The sequence below is a fragment of the Pleurodeles waltl genome, chromosome 2_1, assembly GCF_031143425.1.
Source record: "Pleurodeles waltl isolate 20211129_DDA chromosome 2_1, aPleWal1.hap1.20221129, whole genome shotgun sequence".
NCBI lineage: Eukaryota > Metazoa > Chordata > Amphibia > Caudata > Salamandridae > Pleurodeles > Pleurodeles waltl.
This window is the reverse complement of record NC_090438.1, coordinates 596,123,033-596,144,677: the sequence shown is the minus strand read 5'-3', so window position 1 is coordinate 596,144,677 and position 21,645 is coordinate 596,123,033. Positions and strand designations below refer to the sequence as shown.

The following is a 21,645-nucleotide window of genomic DNA, read 5'->3' as shown; positions in this document are numbered from 1 at the left end:
GGGATAATGTTTGGTCCTCAGAGGTTCAAAAGGTGTCAGGCGTCTGCGCGATTGAAATAACCAGAGGTGAACTAAAGTGGGCTGCACAGGTCAGGAACAGATTATTGAAAATCGCGGCAACACGGAAGGCTGGGAAATTTAACTCCCACCTAATGAAGGTGTGCTGAAAGAGGCCTGTAAGAGATAATCTAGGGTATCAGATTTTATTATGTTTCCAGAAAACCTTCAGGGAGCTACGTGCTAGAGACCTGGGATAACCCAAGGATGTATCCCTATATATCCGCATTCCCGAATCTCCAGGTACGAATGCTGCTATTAAAAGTTTGGGTTACACTGAATTTCTGATTTTTGAAACTTGAGGAATTTGATGCACTTTATGAATCTTATAATAAGTGTACCTGTCGATTAGGGTCCATAAATTTTTATTGTTCATCTTTTATTAGATTGTGTGCACTTTTATAGAATTCGATGTCAGATTTCAAGACTGCTTTTTTTAAAATAGAGTATTTGTCATCGCAATGAGACACTTGCACTTCTCACAAACAAGGATTTTTTTGGAAGTGGCTTGTGCTTTAGCAAAATTCCAAGCAATGGAGCCTTCTAGGTGGGAAGGAGCTTTTCAACATTTTCACCAGCTAGAGACCTGCCATACTCCTGTGATGGTGCTTGACAGGGTTAAAGACTCCTCTTCCCAGCAGCCACCTCCATGGATGTGTCTAGCCAGTAATCTTCCCATACCTTTGCCCTACTTCCAGCCGTGCAAAACAATGTGAACTTCAGGGAATGTGCAGTGCTTTTAGTTGGTCGAGGATCTATGGAGACTGATGGGCCAGGAAAGGAACAGGACTATCTAAATTTATCCACCCAGTTCGAGTTTGTACATATTTTTTGAGTTGGAAAGCTAGCCCTGGAAACTGTCTGGATCACGTCAGAACCCTGAGGTAAGAAAACCTCTAATGGGGCCGATACATTCTGCAATTACTGCCTCTGTATGCTAGGGTATATATGCAAACGCTGTCCGAGACCATTAACCTGCATACTGTCTGAGAACATTAATTTATATATCGGTTGTTACCATTGATGAGTCTTCTGTTTTTAAATTGATCCTCAAATTCTCACCCGCCCGCACTCTAGCCAATATTTTCACTGTGAGGAAAAAAGTCTGCTTGCTTTGATAGTGCTTGTTGTGAATAGCTTTCATTAGGCTCTACTTTTCTGCTAAACATTTTTATTTCTGTCTTCTGGAAAACACGTTTTAGCGTTCTTGTTTATACACGAGGTGAGTGTTATCTATATGCACTCGATTTAAACATTCTTTGTAATTGTTATACCTCAATTTCCGAAATGTAATTATGGATTCACCTCCGTTCGATGGCCTTCAGATCTAATTGCAATATACTTACACATAGAATAGTTTTAGCAAGCATGCCTTTTTTTAAGCGCGCATCAGTAACAAAAGTCCTACTAAGTTATTTATGCTCTGAAAAAAATTAAAAAAGATACAAAAAATATGATGTTACAGACCGTCTGTGGTAGATGGAAATGTCCTGAAAGAAATTTGGCCGAATTACACACCCACGCCCTAAAAGACAGGAAAACAGCAAGACACCTCATTAATACTGGTGCCCAAGAAAGTACATTGTTTGAGTGAAACCCCTCCAAACTTGGGAACCTCAAAGCTTAAACTGATCATTTCTGCATATCCCTTATCATGCCTCAGATGTTTTTAATGTATTTGCAGTGTAAAGAGAAATGTTGATTTGATCCTCTTTGTGCCAAACATGTAGGGTCCAGTTCACAAAGATCTTCCTAAGAGTAGTGTGACTTACTTTTGAGCACCCCTGGCTTACTCATGGAAAGAAACAATAGCATGCTGGCAAAATATACGCTTTGTCTAGATTTTTTGTGACATAGTTTCATGCTTGTTAATAAACAATTACATGTCCAACTTTAGCTTTGTTACTTACACTCGCAAATGAAAAGCAGCATAAGACTCCTGTGACGCTGTAATCCTGAAACAATACAAAAAAACAGTTGAAAAGATAAGAGTTGAGTGCACCTAGGAGTTGACTGAGAAGTGTGCTGGGGATACGGTGCATTGTTTGCCAGAGTTTAGAATTCCATTAGCCATTACAGAACCACAGTGGAATACTGCATGTAATTCAACATTGCGAAGAAGAAAGCTGGGGAAGTTGTAAAAAAAAGATTTGTTTCAGTAAATTTGCACACTTGGGAAACAAATCCTAAGAGCTACGTAAGGCTGCCAAACAAATAATTGTTTCGAGGCAGGCTTTCCTTCACACATGGACATTATGCAGCAGGCAGTAGATAGTTCAGCCTTGCCGCAGGTTAGATGGCGCTAGAACTCTTTGGACAAAGTTGGAAAACTTTGTGTATGTGTCCAGCTTTGCACAGACTCATCAGCAATGTTTTCCCTTTGCTGTACCCTAAAAAAGAGTTATGTCTGCTTTTGAATTAACTGTCCTTCCTTCTGTTTTCAGTTGTCTCTTTCGCTATCCTGGGTTTTAATGTTTGGAAATTCCATGTTGCTGACATCATATTATTCCTATTGTTTAGTCATCTGCTGGGTGAGTAGTGTTACACATAATTATATTTGTAGAAACAGAATTAGAACATGAATGCCTTTTTCTTGGCCCATCTTGCCTAACCGTGCTGGTAAAACTACAAATCCTACTTCTTTTACAGTTTAGGAGATCAATAGGAATTAATTTACAAATATTTCATATGTGATGAACTCTGTTATCCGTTGTATTGATATGTTCAGCACGTGGATACTGTCTGACATTTTTGTGAGGTGAAAAACTGTCATTCCTATGTTGAATACGACAAAACAGTGGTTCCAAAGGATATAGTAGACCATGAAAAGTTGCAATGTAAGGGTTTATGCTTCTATTTCCGTGTACACCATTGACTGCTTCACAATGGTGTTATTCAATCATGAGATGTATTTATTGTTAAGTATTTATTCACACAGCATTGGAGAGTACATTTGTTCTACATCACACAAAACAGGGCTAGATGTCTTTTCGGCAATTATCTGGACACACTTAGGGTGCTCTGCGGAAAATATAAAAAAATAACATAATATCAAATATAGTTTAAAGTCAAATAATGACAACTTTAGTTTGCAGAGCAGTGTGATTTTACACCTCCTTCTCTAAGTGGCATCCCGTATCGAGGATAGTTATAATTGCAGTCAAATTGATTAGTCAATCAATTGGAAACTGGAAGGCTTCTGTCTACACATGGGTACTAGCTGGACAGGGAATAAAATGTCTCCCCTTCCAAGTTGAGTCTTAACAGAAGATCAGATGTGAGCCCTGTGTACTGCTCAGACCTCTTTTCATGATGATGGACCTGAACTTCGATTAGTAGGTGAGTAACGATCATTGGTAGTGGGGAGAATAGAAGAGCTCTAGGAGTTCCTTTATAGGAAGGGGATACATTCCCATCTTAAATACGAATTTGCAGCGAACATTCATGAGTGTTGCATCCATAAAGTTCTTACAACTTTGAAAATATTACCCCATGCATGTAGCACATAGATCAATGCACCATGTGTATTTAAAGTTTGTTTACAGTATCTAGAATGAACCCCTGATCACTGCTTCTCTGTAATATTTACTCTACTCAGGTTTTCTTCTGAAATATAGTTCTGCCGTGTTCGTTTTCACTTGGTTTAATATTTGAAGCAGATATCTGCAAGGCTGTCTTACAAATGAGCCTAGTTTTGCACCCTGAACATCTCTTCCCTGTGCACTTTCTCATTTTTTAAAATGATAAGGGATGTTCTTCCTCCTTTTAAGGTTAGTGTAATTTGCTCTTCCTTCTGCAGGGTTCAAGTCTGCATTGTGTTTGAGTTTGTTGTTGCTAATTCTTACTAGACCTGTGTTTTCAATTTACGGGTACTTGCCAATGATCTGCGCTGTCACATTGACACTGAATAACTGTGTGAGCCATGCCACATTGCTTGCACCTGAGACAGAAACAATGTCCAGTCCCTTTGTTTACTGCTGGCAAAGGGACTGGATGCTGCTTGTATGGCCTCTGATTGGATCGCACTTCCACTCTCCATGGCAGGCAGAATAGCCCTGGTAAAGATGATAATATTCCCAAAACTGCTGTTCATTTTTACTGTTATACATACCACTAGCTATCACCAGCAAATAGTTAACACCAAGCACACAGTTCTTGCACCAGACAGGAGCAAGGAAATCTTCACCATCATCAAACATTTCACTCCACCTCCTACCGCCTCCAGCAACATCACCCCCTCACAAGACCTTTGAAACAAACTCTTGCAATTCTTCTATAACAAAATCACCTCCTTATACAGCAACTTTGACCCTTAAGTGGACACCTCAGCTTCCTATCACATCCAAAGAATGAACCTTGACCACCTGGCCTGCTTTCACCACTACTGAAATCGCTGCTACCATGAAGACCATTGGGTGCTCCATCTGACCCTTGCCCCCACCACTTCTTTACCAAAGGTCTCCTACTGATCAGCAAAGCACTAACACAGATTCCTATGCCTCCATTGACACAGCCTCATTCTTGGACACTGGAAACATGCCACCATCATGCACCTACTCAAGAAACCATCAGCTGACCCAGCCTCGCTTTCCAATTGCAGATCTATCTCCCTCCTACCATACCCGATAAAGGTCTTAAAGAAACTAATCAACTGAGACCTCACCGACCACCTCAGCAACCACCAGCTTCTCAACACCACGCAGTATAGATTCACATCATGACATCAACATCCCCTCCCATGCAGATGACCCACAACTAATTTCACCCCTCTCAGACAAGACCCCCAACAAAAGAAAGTCTACCTCCTGCATGACCGAAGGTGCTAACTGGGAGAAAGCCTTCTGTCTTAAGTTCAACACCGAAAAGACAGAATTGGTATTCTTCGGCAAGAACACCTCTCCATGGGATTCCAAGAGGTGACGGGTTGAACTCTGAACTGAACCCACAGCTGCATCCACAACCCACGCAGGGAACCTCAGAATAATCATCAACAGAAAACTAGACAATGCCACATCATTCAACGCCAAAATTGCATCCTACTTCCACACTCTCAAGATGCTGAGGGGGATCTTAAAATGGCTGCCAAGCACCACTAAAAATACGATCACTCGCCCTAGGCACAAGCAAGTTGGACTATGGGAACACCCTCTATGGCGGGATCACCAAGCAACTCAGTAGAAGACTGCATACTATACAGAGATCGGCGCTATACACATCCTCAACTTCCCACAAAGAACCCACATCACACCACACCTAAGGGAACTACACTGGCTCCTGATACACAAATATGATCAATTCAAACTCCACACACACATTTAAGGAATAACACAACTCAGGCCCCACCTACCTGAACGGTTGCATCTACTTCCACCAAACTCACAAACACCTGTGCTCCATAGGACTCCTAATTGCACACATCCCATGCATATACAGGAGCAAATCAGGAGGATGGGTGTTCTCTTATACCACTCCTAAAGAATGGGACAACTTATCACTCCACATCAGATACTCCTCTTATCTTATTGAACTCTGCAAGAAGCTGAAGACCTGGCTTTTTAGTTAACCAACCTACCATGGGCAGGGCAATGCGCACACCTGCTTAACACCAGGATAGCCTCATGGGCGATACTACACTTTACAAATACACATAACATTCCCCATGGTAGAAGATTGTATGTCAGGATTCGCTGTGAGAAAGTCACCCTTTTGCCATCCCCACCGCCCCCCTCTTTTGACTGATACTGGTGGTTACAGACTCTGACTGTGCCCTGGGCTCTGCTAACCAGATTCAGGGCCAGTGCTCAGTGAAAAAAGGGAATATACACATTATGGATAAATTAGAATTGGCTATGACAGCCTACACCTAAGTCTGTAGTATATAAAATAGGGCAGGGAGGATAAGAGGCCAATTGGATTTAATACACTGTAGTGTGTAATGCTGTCATTTTAAAGGCAGTCCTGCCTTGCAGGCTGCATTTAAAAGTAAATTATATGCAAATTCGAATTTGGAATTAAAAGTACTTTTAAAGTCTCAAATACCATATTGTTACAAATAAGTCACCCTTGAGGTCTCCCCTAAGTTCCCCATGGGTAGGGTGCTTTGTAACTATAGGCAGGGACATGATAAAACATGTTTATATGCCCTGGTGAGGGGAAAAACTGCCAATTTCGTTTTTCTAGATTGTAGTACAGTAGCTCCATAAACTAACATTGGCACACTTTATTAAAATATAACGTTTGCTAGAAATGGGCTACATTTTCCATTTTTAGACTCAAAATAACAGAATAAATCCTACAGTTTGCCACAGATAGATTTATTATGACTATCACAGAAAATATGTTATAGAACATGCTTTTCTGTTACGCCAAAATCCAGCTTTCTATCTGCTCCTCTCTGATTGGCCAGCCTCTGCCAGGCTGAGCCAAACTGCTTTAATGAGATGTGAAGTGGCCTGCAGTGAGACAGTAGGACATCTGCTGGGTGGAGATCTGCAAGCTGCAGAGCAAAAGGCAGGAAGGGGGCTGGGTAGCCAAATTGGTCTTCAAAGGGAAACTAACACTTAGGACATGACACAGACTCACCCCCTCTTCCTGCCATGAGACTTAGGACAGGACACAGACTCACCCCCTCTTCCTACCACGCAGGTTGATGGGAGCCCCAGTAATGAGATTAGCAGACGGGCTGGAAAGGGAATGTGTAGGGAAATAAGCCACACCAGTAGGTTGGCTCAGCCAGATCTTCACTCCAAAGAAGAATTGCCCTTATCTTGGACTTTGAAAGAATAGTGTTTTCTGGGATTGTTTTGTTCCAAACTTCACAGGAAGTGGTCACTCCAGAGGGTGGCACCCTACACCCCATTAGTCAGGGGTGCCCCCGCTTGCCAGTCCAGGAACACTGCCTGAACTACAAGGAGAGGGACTGCCCTACTGGAACCCTGATCTGCACCCCAAAGACTGCACTCTGCATGACTACACCTGCTGTTCACTGAGGAGCTACAGCTCTAAGGTCTTTGCCTCTCTTCAAGAGAGGGAAGGAGTGGACTCCCTAACAGCAACAGATTAAAAGAGCTTCACCTGCAACATCCCCACCAAGGAGGACCCAGCTGACCACCTTCAGCTGAACGTTTGAGAATTTGCCAAGTGCATTCTGGGAAACATAGTCTTATCATCTCAAGGACCGTCTCAGAGCATCTAGACCCTTGGATTGGTGGTGTGGACCTCTGGGGACCCGGAGACCGAAAGGAGGACTTCTGGAAGGAGATCCAGAAGATTGGAGAACTTTGGGAAAAAAGCTCCATAAGGTACCGACCCATCGACAAGTGTCTAGCCGCCGACATTGAACTATGACCTGGCCTGAATTTCAGGTTTATTCTGCTGAAGCTCAAGAGCTTTTCCCCATTGACAAGACATCCAGGAATTAACCGAGAGCCTGCACTGAGCCAAAGCAAAGACGTTGCATCGAATCCCGGCCTGGTGAGGAGCCTCATCCGATGACGAGAGAAAAAGCTCCAGAAAAATAACTAAGTCTAAAGGTAAAACTTTGACCGCGGTCTCTCACTCAGTGTATCCGAGCAGGTCTCCATCCCGGTCAGCCTCAAATTATGACTTGGTCCCGGTCAAGCGTGAACAAATGTCCCCGGTTTGTGCTATTGGTTTTTAGGCACTAGAAAGCACATTTTTTGATTTATTCTTTAAAAAACATATCTCTGGTTTCCTCCATTGGATTTTATTTTTTAGTGTAATTTTAAAGATAAAAATATTTCTATGTTTTATAAATTGGTGTTGGATTTTTATTATGTATTGCGGCTTACTCATTTAATGTATTTGTGTTTTTAAATGCACTAAACACCTGCCTCCTAAATTAAGCCTGCCTGCTCGTTGCCAGCTACCAGGAGTAAATGCACTAAACACCTGTCTCCTAAATTAAGCCTGCCTGCTCGTTGCCAGCTACCAGGAGTAAGGGATTAATTTAGTGAGACCCTGCCTGAACCTTACATTGTGATTGTGGCCTTATTAATAGTGGTAGGTCCCTAATTATCACTACTAATAACCCATTTTTCAACATTTCGACTTTCCGTACTAGGCTTGTATGGGGTAACTGAGTAGAGAGAGGCTTGCATTTTCATATGTGCAGTGTGGGTTCCCTGTCCCTAAATGTTAGTTCCTAGCAGCACAGGTACATTACGCTGTTTATTGGTTTAACCCACAGAAGCCACACCTCCAAAATGAAAGAGATCAACTCAACCAGGGGTCACTTGGCATTCCCCTGGCCATTAAGGCACCTAATATTAGTAACCCACATTGAAATGGTTTGATGTATACACCGGGTATGATGCTCTTCAGTGCTCATTGCCGAGAACCAGGCCTTATTTTTGTCTACAGATAATTCAGTGCAAATGACTCATACACAACTAGATTACTTGGGGAAATAAATGTGCATGATCTCTCACTTATAGGCTGCAACAGGCAGCCGCTACTCAATGGCACAGTGTCCCCAAAAGAATCTCAAGAGTTTCTCCCACTGACACTGTCTTCCATTACCAAGAGCCTATGTTTTGACGCTATACGGTTGCTCCCCTCAACCAATAATGCCGCAAGGGTGAGATGGGAGACGGATCTGTTGATGAAACTTTCCAATAAAGTAGTGTCGTGTAGGCTCTCATTATCCTAATGAGACTACTGGATTTTTGGGTAGCAGGGTCGTTCTCAGTGTGGGGGATTAAGTCTAACCCACGGAGAAGGACCCTTGTCACCCTCAATCCGGTTTTGCTCCGGCTAACTAGCAGTGCCTCATCTCTCCCAAAGGGAAGAGATAATTGGGCAGCCGAGTGCATGACATCTTAGTGCTTCCCAGGGAAGTCGTGGTCACTCAGATCCCAGCCAGTTCTCTCATACCCAATATGGTCTCATATACAAATGACAGAAGCAGTTTAAGTTTTACAGATTGATTTAATAAAACAACTGCATTTTAGATAACAAGGCGTGAGCCGCAATAACCAGAATCATACAACACAGTAGGACTGAAATAGTAACGAGGAGAGTAAAACATAAAAATAACGCTATCATAGTGCTACTAGATTACGTTCTCTCTTCTAAGTTCTATGTTGAGCACAGCATGTTAAGCTCTAAGGTTGCCTTTCAGGTTCCCCGAGAGGACATCAACCCTCATACCTGAGCAAAGGCCTGTGATCTGGATCAGCATCTGCAACAGGGCAGTCAGCGTCTAGTTGTGGTTCCCTGGTCGGAATCTCCCTCTCACGTGTACCAGGACTAGGAAGTGTTTTTATAACTAACACGCTGGTGTTCTAAGAAACGTCCCTACGTAAGAATGTGTACTTTCTACGAACCCTAAAGACTAAACTCCTACCACGTCTATCGGCAATGTACCAGACTGTATCCTTGACTGAAGCACAGAGCGAGCAAGAATGTATTGTTTGAGAACTCTGGTGCTGAAGTAAGCTAAACAGTGTGATAGAAGAAAATAAAACAAGACAGTGAAACTTGTTATTGAAAAATAACAGTGCAAGGCTGAATAAAATGCATCTAGGGCAAAGTGCACAAAGGCCTAATGCTTTAAGCAAACACACAAAGGCTATATTAAAAATGGCTACACTACAGTAGGAGGGGTACTGTTGTGAACAAACTAAACAAGTTTCTGTAGATCAAAGGCATAGACGTATCCTCATTGATTTCCTGAACAGAGTAAATGATACTCCTGAGGGATTGCATCGGATGGAACCTACACGTACCTCCAGGTGTGCTAGGCACTTCTTTGACCCAGCAGGTTTCATGCATCAGGCTTGGCAATGGCTAACCCCTCAATCACGACTTCTGTTCAGAAATTGTTCATAAAATCAATAAAATAGCTGCTGATCACTTGAGCTGTGCAAAGCTACTATTGCTGTTGGATTATTTTGTAGCTATCCCCCGTCCTCTGAGAATATCGCTGGCACTGTTGTTATCACTTTCTTAGTGGTGAGTGGCGCATGGTTAAATGGACTGGCCCTACACTTTGAGACTGGGTCCAAGATGCTATGGGCTGCAAAGAGAGAGTGGAGAACTATGGAGCTCTGGGACTTTTGGGGGCTTCTTTAGTTACTATATGACACACTTTCTGGGAAGTTTGTCAACGTGGTTCAAATGTATATTTATGTTTTGTTTTATTTGATTATCTTGTGACAGAAAAGTGCAATAAAAGGATTATAAAATAAATGTACTGCTTCTGAGATGATCGATCACAGAATGTAGCCTTTAGAGCCACCTTTACAGTATACGCCGGGAAGTGTGCAGTGGAACAATATTCTTAATGAGATAGTCATGACAAAATAAGGGCCTCAGTTTTAACACCAATTATTCAAAAGGACCACTAGGAACTGCATTAAATAGGCAAGGTGTATCCTCCTTTCTTTCACAACTTCACTGACCACAGTACATAATTACTCTAAAATAGGCATTGAAGTAGGGGGTTACAGGAACATCTTTGTCCTGGGACCCCAGAATACTTAGGGCAAAAAGAGGGCAAACACGTTTTGACACTAACTGGGTGTCTTACATTGTACAGTTCACCAAGCATACTGCTTTTAATCATGTAAAAGGGACTAGTAGATGTTTTTCAATCCCCCCCACACTGTACATTTTTACTCACTTTTCTGGGTCCCTTATCAATTTGGCTGATAATTAGGCACATATCACTACTCCTTTCAAAGAGATCTTGAACAGCCCACCATGTGTAACCTGCTAGATGCCATGGTGCACCTCAGGAAGGGATTGAGGGCCTTCACTCTTTTTCGGAAAGACCCTTTGAGTTGGGTCTCTCTACTTTCAGGGTATAAGTACCTCACCACAGGAATTTTAGTATATTTTTATCTTCCTTTTCTAGATACCATTTTCCTACTTTTAATTAAGGGAGGATGCACCTAAAGGCATCATGATTGTCTTATATTCTCCTACCTCTTTTATGTGTGTTAATCATGTAATATAAGTCAACATCCAACATGACTGCTGTGTCATGTGGGAACTTTAAATTTGTTGGGATAGTGGACCTAAACCTCTATCCCTCCTTAAGTTCTTCTTGCCCACAACCAGTCTAAGAAAGACTGTTTGACACATATCCACACTACAACCTTTGTGACTGTTGGTGTTTGTGAAAATCTAAGGTCCCCCCATATCCTCTCACCAAGAGAAGGAGGCAGATTGCCAGACAGAGCAACTGTTGCAAGGGTAGGTGAAACAGTGGAGTCTTGTGCACTTATGCATCCCTCCACCAGCTTTAATTAACTTAGTTCTTCCTTTTGCTCTTTTTTGATGTGTATATGCTGGTCCAACATCTGTATGGCTAACCTACAAGCCAGTGACCTTTGTTGTGAACTGTTTGCTCCTGGGCTGTTGTCCCAGCATATCTCACAACATCTGTGAAGTTGGCTTACCTCCACTGTACCATTGCCTGTACACATAAACTCTCACACATTGTCCCGTGCCTTGCAGGCAACCTTTGATCTGGTCTACAGTATTATGTTTGTTTTCTTTTGCCTTATTTAACTCTTAGCAAACATTTAGGTTTTCAGACTTCCTCTGAATAACCAAAGATGTCCAAAGTATCTTATGTTTACTGAAAGGATAGGATTGTATTTGTATCAACAAACCTCACAAGCCTTAGTTTGTTTTCAAATTGAGAAATCCTCTATCTCTATTATTTGCATTGGTTCTTTGTTCTTTCCATAATTAGTATATTGCCATTGTTCCAAACGATAAAGGTTTGTGAATGTTACAATTGAGGGCTGATATTGCATTGTGGTTAGCCACGGCTTTAGTCTTGTATTATCTTTACATCTGCTTTAAGTGCTGCATTGTAAACCCACTCTCTAACCCTATTTTCAGCATAAGAGGAATGATTCATTGCACTTTTACTGTCTGATATTACGTATGTATAATATCCTTGAGTTATGCTTGTTTATACAATCTGCCTAAATGTTTATCTTGTAAATATATTTAATATGTCTGAGATAAGATTACAAGTGTTGTGTTAGGATCATAGAGCCACTGGTCTGTACCTTCATTAACCCCCACTTTACTGACTTGAGTTAAGCCTTTAACTGCCATGTCTACTCAGAGAATTAAAGATTCTCAACTTGTTTGTGAACTTGACCTCATCAGGAGCCCTTCACTTTCCCCATTGTGATGACCTCAGTAGTTCCTGTAGCTGGACACTGGAGAACTCAGCATGACAGTTTACCATACTTTATTTCATGGACAGAACTGAAATAGTGGTGGTATTTAAAAAAGCTGTGAAAAAAGTAAACTAAAATATATTTTATATGTTTTTTATTAACATTAATTATTTTATTTTATTTTGCAGGTGATAATTGAGGCAAGAAGTTGGTTTATACAAATACATAGACATGAACTTATCATATGGGTAAGTAACGACAGACATACTACCTGAATCTTGTTGTTTATGAAACATGATTACAAAAATAGCCTTTGTTCTGTTCCATATAAAAATGCAAATATGTATTTATTTTTGTAGTTTTGTAAAGCATTGTCTGTCCCCATTCAATTACTTTTGGTGATTTCACATGCAAGCCTCTGCTTGAAGCAAGAATGAGACAAGTTGCTATCTAATTTGGTGAGGTGGGAACCTTGTCTGATGATCTTCAGTTACTGCACCTATTTCATACAGTTTGTATAACCAAGTTTGTAAAATTCCGGCCTTAGTTGCTTTTGAACGACCACTAGTTTAATTTGTTTCTCAGGTTTGTGCTCAAGACATTTTCGCGTGCTTGGGCTCTTGACTCCAAAGATTTCCATTCATGTTTAGGCTGTTTAAAGGTGTTTTGGTAGATTAAGAGTGAAGTTGTATAAATCTTATGTTGTTACTTTAATATCCTTTCATTTTTTGTTCAGAAGACATATCAACATTATTGAGAGCTTTTGATAAGGGAATTAATACCCCACCGCACTTCTTCTAGTTTTACCTATGTGCTGAAACTAAACACTGTGCCTGTTGGAAAGGTTGTGTGCAGTTCGGAGTAAAATGTTCATGATGTCTTACTATGTAACCACATGTTAATAATGTTATCCCTATTGAGCAAACCTACCTGAGCCCCTTATTTCCCCTAGCTTTAGATGGGATATTCGCCTTCTGTACCCTCTTCCCATCCCCAAGTAAAGAGATGGGTGAGGAAACAAAAAGAGCAGACAGAGGGTACTTTAAATTGGGTCTTCACACTGTTGATGTAGGTCAGCTCCCCAATTGGGTCAGTTTCCCAATGAAAATGACTTGAACAGGAAGATGTAAGGCAGAGTAGACCCTGCAACCATCCAGTCTGCTTCCTCACTCTTCCTCACCTGACAGACTAGGAAGACTTTCCCAGGTTGTGGCTGAGCCTCCTGGCCTGTTGGCTGGACGAGTGGGAGTGTGGTGTGGGGTGGGGGTGGGGTTGGTGTAGGTGTAGGAAGCTGGGTACTGGTTGCAGTACCCCCACTTTTTAGCCTACTTTTATTTATGCAACTTTGACTGAAGTGCACTGGGTCCCTGCTAACCAGCTCCCCAGTGACAGAGTTCCTTCCCCAAAACAAGACACCTGGTCACTTGATCCCCAAGTGGCCAGGTCCCTCTAGCAAGTGCCTTTAGTAAGCCCCTAGTAAATGGTACCTCTTGTACCTAGGGCCTTGGTACTAAAGAGGGTCCCTAACAGCTGCAGCACAACTTATGCAACTCTAAGGAACCCAGTAACAACCTCATGCAAAATGCCATTGCAATTTGCGTGACAAGCTGCTCCCAAAACTGAAAAGACAACATGGCACACAGCCTCTGTGCCATGTCCCCCTAAAACACTACATGTAATACTTGTAATCCACCCCTAAAGCAGGCCTTACAGCCCTAAGGCAGGGTGAATTATATTTAAGGCTCCCAGTTTTCTGTTTTTACTGAATTTTGCAGATAAATACAGACAGAAAACAAAGTGTTTTTTGTCTGTATTTTTCAATGCGGAAAAATACAGAACATTGTGATCCTTGTGAGTAACTCCCTATGCTGTCCTTAATAAATTCGATTCCAACAGCTGAGCAGATATAAGCATGAAAAGTAAAAAAAATAAAAATTAAAAAAAAGGATGCGATTTCTTCATCTACAACATATATTTGTATATAATGCTAATATTCCTGTGGGTTTAGTATTTTGTTATATTTGAGTGCATCATCTGCTAAAACGCAACAGGCATGAAAGTATGAGTGAATGCCTGTCAGTTAAATAAAGGTAGAAATATACCATTTTACGACTTCATTTATTCTCAAAACATGAAATAAATATGGATAAATACAGACGGAAATGCTTAAAAAAATAAATACCATAAAACCGGGAGCCCTAATTATATTACATGTGTGGGCATAGCGGCAGGAGCAGACATGCCCCTGCTATGTCTTTGTCGATTCTTAGACGTAGTAAGTGTGCGGGGAATCCATTGTAAGTATGTGTGCTGGACACTGGACACTATAAGTTCCCCCACCTACATGATGGCTTCACTAAAACTAGGGATGTTTGGTATCAAACATCTCGTACTAATAAACTCTCACTGATGCCAGTGGTGGATTTATTAATCCATGCACCCACAGGGGACCTTACAGGTGCCCACTGAAAACTCACCAGCTACTGGTGGGCTCACTGACTAGTTCTAGCCTACCTACCACCAACAGACGAGAGTCTGACACCCAGGTGTGAGAACCTTTGCTCTCTGGTAGTCGGAAACAAAGCCTGCTCTGGCACAGGTGCTAACACACCCCTCCCAACAGGATGACCCACAAATCTGCATCCCAAGGCAGGAGGCTTCAAAGAAGCCCACCGCCTTTGGTATGCAGAATTGGCTCTCTGCAGAGTAGGATAACAACCTCCTTGCCCCAGGGCCCATTTGGCATATGAACAGCTGTAAAAATTAGCTATGCGGGAGGCGTGCTGCATTTCCAGGCTGGACTCACCCATATGGTGACCAGCCTGAAGTCAAAACAGCCTAGGAAATTCCTCCATCGTGTGTGTGGTGAAATTTAAGAACTCTGGAAAGGGTGATGCCCACTGTAGGAAAGTACCATCTTGCCTGGCATGTTTCCCCCATATTTCACTGTATATATGTTGTTTTAGTTGTATGTGTCACTGGGACCCTGCCAGCCAGGGCCCCAGTGCTCATAAGTATGTGTTACCTGTGTTATGACTAACTGTCTCACTGAGGCTCTGCAATTCAGGACCTCAGTGGTTATGCTTTCTCATTTCTTTCCAAATTGTCACTAACAGGCTAGTGACCAATTTCACCAATTCACATTGGCATACTGGAACACCCTTATAATTCCCCAGTATATGGTACTAAGGTACCCAGGGTATTGGGGTTCCAGGAGATCCCTATGGGCTGCAGCATTTCTTTTGCCACCCATGGGGAGCTCTGACAATTCTTACACAGGCCTGCCACTGCAGCTTGAGTGAAATAACGTCCACGTTATTTCACAGCCATTTACTACTGCACTTAAGTAACTTATAAGTCACCTATATGTCTAACCTTTACCTGGTAAAGGTTGGGTGCTAAGTTACTTAGTGTGTGGGCACCCTGGCACTAGCCAAGGTGCCCCCACATGGTTCAGGGCAAATTCCCCGGACTTTGTGAGTGCGGGGACACCATTACACGCGTGCACTATACATAGGTCGCTACCTATGTATAGCTTCACAATGGTAACTCTGAATATGGCCATGTAACATGTCTATGATCATGGAATTGCCCCCTCAATGCCATCCTGGCATTGTTGGCACAATCCCATGATCCCATGGGTCTCTAGCACAGACCCGGGTACTGCCAAACTGCCTTTTCAGGGGTTTCACTGCAGCTGCTGCTGCTGCCAACCCCTCAGACAGGTTTCTGCCCTCCTGGGGTCCAGCCAGGCTTGGCCCAGGAAGGCAGAACAAAGGACTTCCTCAGAGAGAGGGTGTTACACCCTCTCCCTTTGGAAAAAGGTGTTAAGGAAGGGGAGGAGTAGCCTCCCCCAGCCTCTGGAAATGCTTTCATGGGCACAGATGGTGCCCATTTCTGCATAAGCCAGTCTACACCGGTTCAGGGACCCCTCAGCCCTGCTCTGGCGCGAAACTGGACAAAGGAAAGGGGAGTGACCACTCCCCTGACCTACACCTCCCCTGGGAGGTGCCCAGAGCTCCTCCAGTGTGCTCCAGACCTCTGCCATCTTGGAAACAGAGGTGCTGCTGGCACACTGGAGTGCTCTGAGTGGCCAGTGCCAGCAGGTGACGTCAGAGACTCCTTCTGATAGGCTCCTTCAGGTGTTGCTAGCCTATCCTCTCTCCTAAGTAGCCAAACCCTCTTTTCTGGCTATTTAGGGTCTCTGCTTTGGGGAATTCCTTAGATAACGAATGCAAGAGCTCATCAGAGTTCCTCTGCATCTCTCTCTTCACCTTCTGCCAAGGAATCGACTGCTGACCGCGCTGGAAGCCTGCAAAACTGCAACAAAGTAGCAAAGACAACTACTGGGACACTGTAACGCTGATCCTGCCGCCTTCTCGACTGTTTTCCTGGTGGTGCATGCTGTGGGGGTAGTCTGCTTCCTCTCTGCACTAGAAGCTCCGAAGAAATCTCCCGTGGGTCGACGGAATCTTCCCCCTGCAACCAGAGGCACCAAAGAACTGCATCACCAGTCCTCTGGGTCTCCTCTCAGCACGACGAGCGAGGTCCCTTGAACTCAGCAACTCTGTCCAAGTGACTCCCACAGTCCAGTGACTCTTCAGTCCAAGTGTGGTGGAGGTAAGTCCTTGCCTCCCCACGCCAGACTGCATTGCTGGGAACCGCGTGTTTTGCAGCTACTCCGGCTCCTGTGCACTTTTCCAGGATTTCCTTTGTGCACAGCCAAGCCTGGGTCCACGGCACTCTAACCTGCATTGCACGACCTCCTGAGTTGTCCTCCGGCGGCGTGGGACTCTCTTGTGCAACTTCTGGTGAGCACCGTTTCACTCCACTTCGTAGTGCCTGTTCCGGCACTTCTTCGGGTGCTGCTTGCTTCTGAGAGGGCTCCTTGTCTTGCTGGATGCCCCCTCTGTCCCCTCACGCAATTGGCGACATCCTGGTCCCTCCTGGGCCACAGCAGCATCCAAAAACCCTAACCGCGAGCTTTGCAGCTAGCAAGGCTTGTTTGCGGTCTTTCTGCGGGAAAACACTTCTGCACGACTCTTCCCGACGTGGGACATCCATCCTCCAAAGGGGAAGTTCTAGCCCTTGTCGTTCTTGCAGAATCCTCAGCTTCTACCATCCGGTGGCAGCTTCTTTGCACCCACAGCTGGCATTTCCTGGGCATCTGCCCACTCCCGACTTGATCGTGACTTTTGGACTTGGTCCCCTTGTTCCACAGGTACTCTCATCTGGAAATCCATCATTGTTGCATTGCTGGTGTTGGTCTTTCCTGCAGAATTCCCTTATCACGACTTCTGTGCTCTTTAGGGAACTTCAGTGCACTTTGCACTCACTTTTCAGGGTCTTGGGGTGGGCTATCTTTCTAACCCTCACTGTTTTCTTACAGTCCCAGCGACCCTCTACAAGGTCACATAGGTTTGGGGTCCATTCGTGGTTCGCATTCCACTCCTAGAGTATATGGTTTGTGTTGCCCCTGTCCCTATGTGCCCCCATTGCATCCTATTGTGACTATACATTGTTTGCACTGTTTTCTATTGCTATTACTGCATATTTTGGTATTGTGTACATATATCTTGTGTATATTTGCTATCCTCATACTGAGGGTACTCACTGAGATACTTTGGCATATTGTCATAAAAATAAAGTACCTTTATTTTTAGTGTATTGTGTTTTCTTATGATATTGTGCAAGTGACACTAGTGGTACTGTAGGAGCTTCACTCGTCTCCTAGTTCAGCCTAAGCTGCTCTGCTAAGCTACCTTTTCTATCAGCCTAAGCTGCTAGACACCCCTCTGCACTAATAAGGGATACCTGGGCCTGGTGCAAGGTGTAAATACCCCTTAGTACTCACTACAAGCCAGTCCAGCCTCCTACACCCACTACCCACAGGAAGTGGTCATCAAGGGGGTGTAGTGACACCAAGGGTAAGTAGCTGATTGTCTACCCGTAACCCTACCTAAATTGAGTATTTAGGGGTCCCACAGATACCAGGACTTCAGATCTTCACTGGACACAAAAGGAGTGGACGAGAAGCCTGCTGATCCTGAGAACAGAGGAACATGACTAACTTGGTGCCAACCCTCCTAGCCTGCCGCTGCACCCGACCCTTGAGGAGCAAATGACCTGTCCTGCTGCTGCAGCCTCCAAGAAACAAATTGCCAAGAAGAACTCCCTTGAAGCAAAGGAGCTGCTTCCCTGCATCTGCAGGCAGCACAAGACAGAGCTGTGAGGACCGGACCCACCAAAACTCGAAGCTGGATATCACCACTGCACCCGAGCCACCTAGCCCAAGCTGAAGTGGGCCAACGTGGTCCCCAGGTCCTCAAAAGATGAAGCTCACCTTGAGTTCACTCTTGTGAACTTCACAACTGCATCTACAGTCTGTTTGTGCAGACCCCCTGCAACCACGGGTGACTAGGAGATAAAGCCCTGACGCCTCAGGACACCTCTGCACCTGTCCGCCTTGGACCAAAGAGTAGAGAACCAAGGATGTCCCTATGTCTCCCAGCCTCGTGAGACCTGAGCCCACTTGTTGGCTTGTTCAGACTGGACCCCCAGTCCACGCTTGCAGACTGTTTCTGCAGGCCCCCTGCAACCACGAGGAACTCCAGCACCAGACCGGATGCCAAAATACACCACTGCACCCGGGCCCAAGGAGAAGTGGGCCAATTGTGTCTCCACATACCAGAGGACCTCTGCGGTCAACTTCCCGACCGGTCCGTTTCCCATTGAAGTAAATAGGACACCTAATGCCGTAACATACCTCAACACCCGGACGCCCCAGAGCTTCCCGAGGTGACCTGTTGGTGTGGCCTTGGACCCTGCCTAATGCTCACTTTAAGTCAGGTAGAATAGTTGTGTAAGTCACTGTGAAGTGTCCTAATGCAGTACGTTTTTTCCCATAGGGTGACATTATCGCATCCACAAATTGCACTGTCAACTTTTAAAAACTGTAAAAGTTCATATCTCAAAAAGTACTCACCTGATTTCCTATGATCTTGGTGTCAATGTTTATATAAAAGTATGTGTTATTTTTGTAAATTAGTGTTGGATTTCTTTATTGAGTGTGTCTCGCTTACTGTATGAGTGTGTGCCTTATATGCTTAGCACTACCCTCTGATATGCATAACTGCTCAACCGCACTACCCCAAAAGAGCAATTGGGATGTCGTTTGTGCCTCTTTGAAATCTCTGGGGTCTATCTAGTATACTTAGTTTTGGTCCACTATATAAAGAGCCAGCTTCCTACAACCTGATGCCTGTGAAATACTCAAAAGGTGAGGAATCTACGGGTAGAATCTTCATCAGAAGGAGTGTTGCTGAAGTTAACTAACTTGTTCTTCAGAGTTGGTGAAAAGAAATGTTGGAAATTCCTTGCCCTCTTATTATGAAGGTTAATGCATCAGATTGAGTGAAGGTGTGCCCAACCCTGAGTAAACACTTTGGCTACGTTCACAAGGGAAGTAGCCGGCATGACCTTACGGAATACGTAAGCTTTTTGCATGAATTGCCATTCTCCTTGCTACAGCTCCTGTAGCCATGCCTGCTTTTCTTTTAACCCTTAGTACAGGTTCTTCATCATGGGTAAAGTACCCTACCTTTCCCACCGTTTGTTGGAAGGGTTAAGGCAGTAAAACTGTGAGAAGATACACACTTGAGGTCAGATGATGATCTGAGCGCCCGTTATTATTTTTGTCCCTTGGGTAACAACAATCCAGTCTGGAAATAGCTTAATCCTTCAAAAGTGTTTTATGTGATGCAGATCCTGTATTCTTAAAAGTCCTTTTTTACGTTACTATTTCCCCAATGTGTAAGGAAATGCCTCCTTGGCATGGTTATCCTCTAACTTTTTGCCTTTGCTGATGCTAAGTTATGATTGAAAGTGTGCTGGGACCCTGCAAACCAGGCCCCAGCACCAGTGTTCTTTCCCTAAACTGTACCTTTGTCTCCACAATTGGCACAACCCTGGCACTCAGGTAAGTCCCTTGTAACTGGTACCACTGGTACCAAGGGCCCTGATGCCAGGGAAGGTCTCTAAGGGCTGCAGCATGTCTTATGCCACCCTAGAGACCCCTCACTCAGCACATGCACACTGCTTCACAGCTTGTGTGTGCTGGTGGGGAAAGAATGACTAAGTCGACATGGCACTCCCCTAAGAGTGCCATGCCAACCCCACACTGCCTCTGGCATAGGTAAGTCACCACTCTAGCAGGCCTTACAGCCCTAAGGCAGGGTGCACTATACCACAGGTGAGGACATATGTGCATGAGCACTATGCCCCTACAGTGTCTAAGCAAAACCTTAGACATTGTAAGTGCAGGGTAGCCATAAGAGTATATGGTCTGGGAGTTTGTCAAACACAAACTCCACAGTTCCATAATGGCTACACTGAAAACTGGGAAGTTTGGTATCAAACTTCTCAGCACAATAAATGCACACTGATGCCAGTGTGCAATTGATTGTAAAATACACCCAGAAGGCATCTTAGAGATGCTCCCTGAATACATACCCGACTTCTAGTGTAGGCTGACCAGTTCCTGCCAGCCTGCCACACACCAGACATGTTGATGGCCACATGGGGAGAGTGCCTTTGTCACTCTGTGGCCAGGAACAAAGCCTGCACTGGGTGGAGGTGCTTCTCACTTCCCCCTGCAGGAACTGTAACACCTGGCGGTGAGCCTTAAAGGCTCACCCCTTTTGTTACAGCGCCCCAGGGCATCCCAGCTAGTGGAGATGCCCGCCCCTCCGGCCACTGCCCCCACTTTTGGCGGCAAGGCTGGAGGAGATAATGAGAAAAACAAGGAGGAGTCACCCACCAGTCAGGACAGCCCCTAAGGTGTCCTGAGCTGAGGTGACCCCCTCCCTTGAGAAATCCTCCATCTTGAGTTTGGAGGATTCCCCCAATAGGATTAGGGATGCGCCCCCCTCCCCACAGGGAGGAGGCACAAAAAGAGTGTAGCCACCCTCAAGGACAGTAGCCATTGGCTACTGCCCTCCCAGACCTAAACACACCCCTAAATTTAGTAGTTAGGGGCACCCCAGAACCTAGGAAATTAGATTCCTGCATCCTGAAGAAACAAGAAGGACTGCTGACCTACAAGCCTGCAGAGAAGGAGGAAGACAACTGATTTGACCCCAGCCCTAGCGGCCTTTCTCCAACTTTGAAAACCTGCTCCAGCGATGCATCCGACAGGGACCAGCGACCTCTGAAGCCTCAGAGGACTGCCCTTGACTAAAGGACCAAGAAACTCCTGTGAACAGCGGCCCTGTTCAAAACCAGCTACTTCTTTGCAACAAAGAAGCAACTTTCGAAGACTGGACGTTTCCCGCCGGAAGCGTGAGACTTCACACTCTGCACCTGACGCCCCCGGCTCGACCTGCAGAAAACAAACACCACAGGGAGGACTCCCCGGCGACTG

General features: G+C 44.4%; 1 protein-coding gene across 1 annotated transcript in view; it reads left to right on the top strand.

Moving 5' to 3' along the window:
* The window catches only part of DPY19L1 (dpy-19 like C-mannosyltransferase 1), a 377,005-nt gene that overhangs the window by 160,319 nt on the left and 195,041 nt on the right, over window positions 1-21,645 (top strand). The window contains exons 11-12 of the mRNA XM_069215489.1: window positions 2,502-2,588; window positions 12,413-12,472. Coding sequence (XP_069071590.1) covers window positions 2,502-2,588; window positions 12,413-12,472 — 147 coding nt within the window. The remainder of the gene's footprint in view (window positions 1-2,501; window positions 2,589-12,412; window positions 12,473-21,645) is intronic.